The sequence below is a fragment of the Corvus moneduloides genome, chromosome 26 (assembly GCF_009650955.1).
Source record: "Corvus moneduloides isolate bCorMon1 chromosome 26, bCorMon1.pri, whole genome shotgun sequence".
Classification (NCBI taxonomy): Eukaryota; Metazoa; Chordata; class Aves; order Passeriformes; family Corvidae; genus Corvus; species Corvus moneduloides.
In genome coordinates this window covers 1,080,033-1,082,943 of record NC_045501.1, presented here as the reverse complement: position 1 = coordinate 1,082,943, position 2,911 = coordinate 1,080,033, and the positions used below count along the sequence as shown (strand labels likewise).

At 59.5% G+C, this 2,911-nt stretch overlaps 1 protein-coding gene across 1 annotated transcript; it reads right to left on the bottom strand.

Moving 5' to 3' along the window:
- Positions 1-738: 738 nt before the first annotated feature.
- Positions 739-2,401, bottom strand: HOXB13 (homeobox B13). The gene is made up of 2 exons (XM_032134086.1): positions 1,819-2,401; positions 739-998 (listed from the first exon to the last, which is right to left on the bottom strand). The coding sequence occupies exons 1-2, from the start codon at positions 2,399-2,401 to the stop codon at positions 739-741; spliced, it is 843 nt and encodes a 280-aa protein (XP_031989977.1).
- Positions 2,402-2,911: the final 510 nt, after the last annotated feature.

Sequence of the window (2,911 nt, the reverse complement as noted above, 5' to 3'; positions counted from 1 at the left end):
TGCCTCTACACCTCTCTCCGAGTATATTTTTATATCTCCACACAGGGCTACATCGCCTTTAATCGTGCATTTATACACCGGGGTAATACAGAAATACTCGCAAACACAAAAATCGCGGGGGGGGGGGGGGTGGGGAGAAAAGGTAAAATAACGCTAAATATGAAATATGTGCATGTGCATATGGAGATTTTATATAGAACCGCGCGCGAAAAAAACAAAACAAAACAAAACAAAAGGAAAAAAATTAAAAAAAATAATAATAAAAATAAAAAAAAAGTACGTGCCTTTATAAATGGGTGCCTACATGTGTCATAGCATATCCTGTACATTCAATTTTACGGAAATAATTCAGGTGCGTTTCGCTGGAACACGCCCGGGTTTATTTTATTTCCTCCCCCTTCACGCGCCTTTTGATGCTTCTGCCTGAATTTAGATTTCTTTTTTTTTTACCGCTTTCCGTACGGCTTTTCGTATTTAAAAACCGAATCCTCCCAGAGACCCCCCCCGCCCCCACCGCCCTCGCGAGCCGGGAGTGGCGTTTTGGGGTTAATTACTGCGATTGGGCCAGTTTTTATTGATGTTTCGAAGTCTTTGGAGCGCTCTGAGGGTGCTGCTGAAGGCAGGAGCGAGCTGGGCAGGGTCCTGTGCGGGCACAGCGGGCAGGGCTGGCGATGTCCCCTCCTTTGGGGGGGGGGGAGGGTCCCGGTGTCCCGCCCTCCCCGGGGACCAACGGGGCCCTCAGGGGGTGCCGCTGGTGCTGCTCTTGATTTTGGCCACGACTTTTTTCTCCTTGACGCGGCGGTTCTGGAACCAGATGGTGATTTGGCGCTCGGTCAGGTTGGTGGCGGCCGAGATCTTCCTCCTCTTGTCGCGGGTGATGAATTTGCTGCTCGCGTACTCCTTCTCCAGCTCCTTCAGCTGCCCCTTGCTGTAGGGCACCCGCTTCTTGCGGCCCCGGCGGAAGGCGCAGCCGTCCGGGGGACACTGCCCGCCCGACTCTGGGTTTGGGGACACACGGGGCTCAGTGGGGCGGCGGTGGGGTCGCCACAAAGCCCTCAGCGCCCACCCTGCACCCACCTCCCTCCCCGCCGCCCCGTTTCTCCCCTCCAGCCTGCTGGCAGCGGTGATTTAAAAATATTTTTAATTTCTATATTTCCCCCCTCTTGGCATTTAAAGGTTTGGGTGTTCTTCCCTAAATTTTTATTTTGTGGTGGTGAGGTCCGGGTGTTGGCAAGGCAGCGGCGTGCTGAGCCCACTTTAATCACTTGAATTAATCCCCGCCTGTTCTCTCCGCGCGGCTGAGCAGGGCCGGGGACAAATTCAACCCCACAGCCGTGGTGTGGGAGGTGGGAAAAGTGCCCTCATCTTCCTGTGGGAGCCACGGGCACCCCCTGTGCCCTTCAGAGCCCCCCGAAACCCCAACGCTGCTCGCCGGTCCCGGGCTGGGCCGTGCGGTGTCTGAACGCGGGCGGTGCCACCCTGAATTCGGGTAATGTCACCGTGTGCGCCCCGATAACATCCGGAACCCGGATAATATAATCGTCTGAACCCCGATAAGCGATCATCTGAAGCCCGATCAATCACCCTCTGCCTCCCTGCTCGGAGTTACAGGTGACCGATAACTCCAACCACTATTTAGTGAACCCTAATTTGCTCCATTTCGCAACCAAACGCCCCAGGACAGCGAGAACAGATCCCTACGGCAGAAACAAACCCCATAAATCAAAAAATGACCTCAACCCAGACTATTTTAACCCCTGGTGCCTATTTCACCCCCAACCCCTGCTGTCCTCCCGCAGCGCCGGGAGCGGGATTTACCTGCGAAGGCGGATTTCAGGAGGTAGCCGGCCTGGCCCTGCTCCTTGGGGCAGCACATCTGGCCGCTCCAGCCTCCTCCCAGCGCCCAGGGCTGGTGGTAGCCATCCACGGGCAGCAGAGTCTCGTGCCGGGCCTCGCCGGGAGCGCCCAGCCCGGGCACCACCGACACGTCCAGGTACCCGGCCACGGGCTGGTACGGGGCGCCGTAGCCGGGGTAGAAAGCGAACTCCGCGGGCCGGCTCTGGAAATCCTCGCTGCCCGCGGCGGGTTCCAGGTATTTCTCGGCGGGGAAAGGCCCCTGAGCCGGGCCGGCTTTCAGGGAGCTGCGGGCGACGCGGCACGAGTAGTACCCGCTGCCGAAGTATCCGTAGGGCAGCGGCGCCGAGGCCGCGGGGCCCGGCGGGGGCGGCGGAGCTTTGGGGGGCTCGGGCGGCGCCTCCGGGGGGTACCCGGGGTTCATCCCGGGGGGAGGCGAAGGCCCGGCGAGGGCCGGGGGAGGAGGAGGAGGAGGCAGCAGCCCCCTGCCCTGGCCGCCTGCGAAGCCGCCGGGAGCCAGGAGCCCCTCGAGGCCCGGGGGCTGCATGGGGGGCGGCGCGGGGGCCGGGGCATGGGGAGAGGCTGCTCGGCAGCGCCCGGGCACTGCCCGAGGGGGGTCCCCGGATCTTTTTAAAAGGCTGCGAGCCGCCGAGAGCTGCCTTTCCCCCCGCCGGGCTGCCCTGACGCAACGGGTGGAGGTTTTCTCATTGGTTGGTGCATGGGAGGTGGGGGGGGGAAAGGACGGAGAGGAGGGAAAAAAAAAAAAACAACCCCAACCCCGCACCAGAAAAAAAAAAAAAAATCTTCCAGCCCCAATAAAGCGCTGCAGAAATTGCGAAAATACTTTTATTGCAAGGGGAGAGGAGGAGGAAGAGGAGGAGGAGGAGGATTAGGAGGAGGGGACCCCCCCGCTGGTGACAGGAGGGGACACGGAGGTGGCTCCTGAGCTGCACCTCGGGGAAAAAAAATTAAAGCAGAGGTGGGGAAGGAGGGCAAGGAGGGGGAGAACCAGGAATGGCAGCCCCCGGGTGGAAAAATCCGGGCTCAAATTAAAAAC

Excerpts from the sequence above, each read along its gene's own strand:
- HOXB13 (XM_032134086.1), bottom strand. The coding sequence starts at position 2,401 with ATGCAGCCCCCGGGCCTCGAGGGGCTCCTGGCTCCCGGCGGCTTCGCA. Across the intron at positions 999-1,818 it reads CCTGAAATCCGCCTTCGCAG|AGTCGGGCGGGCAGTGTCCC; the intron begins GTAAATCCCGCT and ends CCCCAAACCCAG.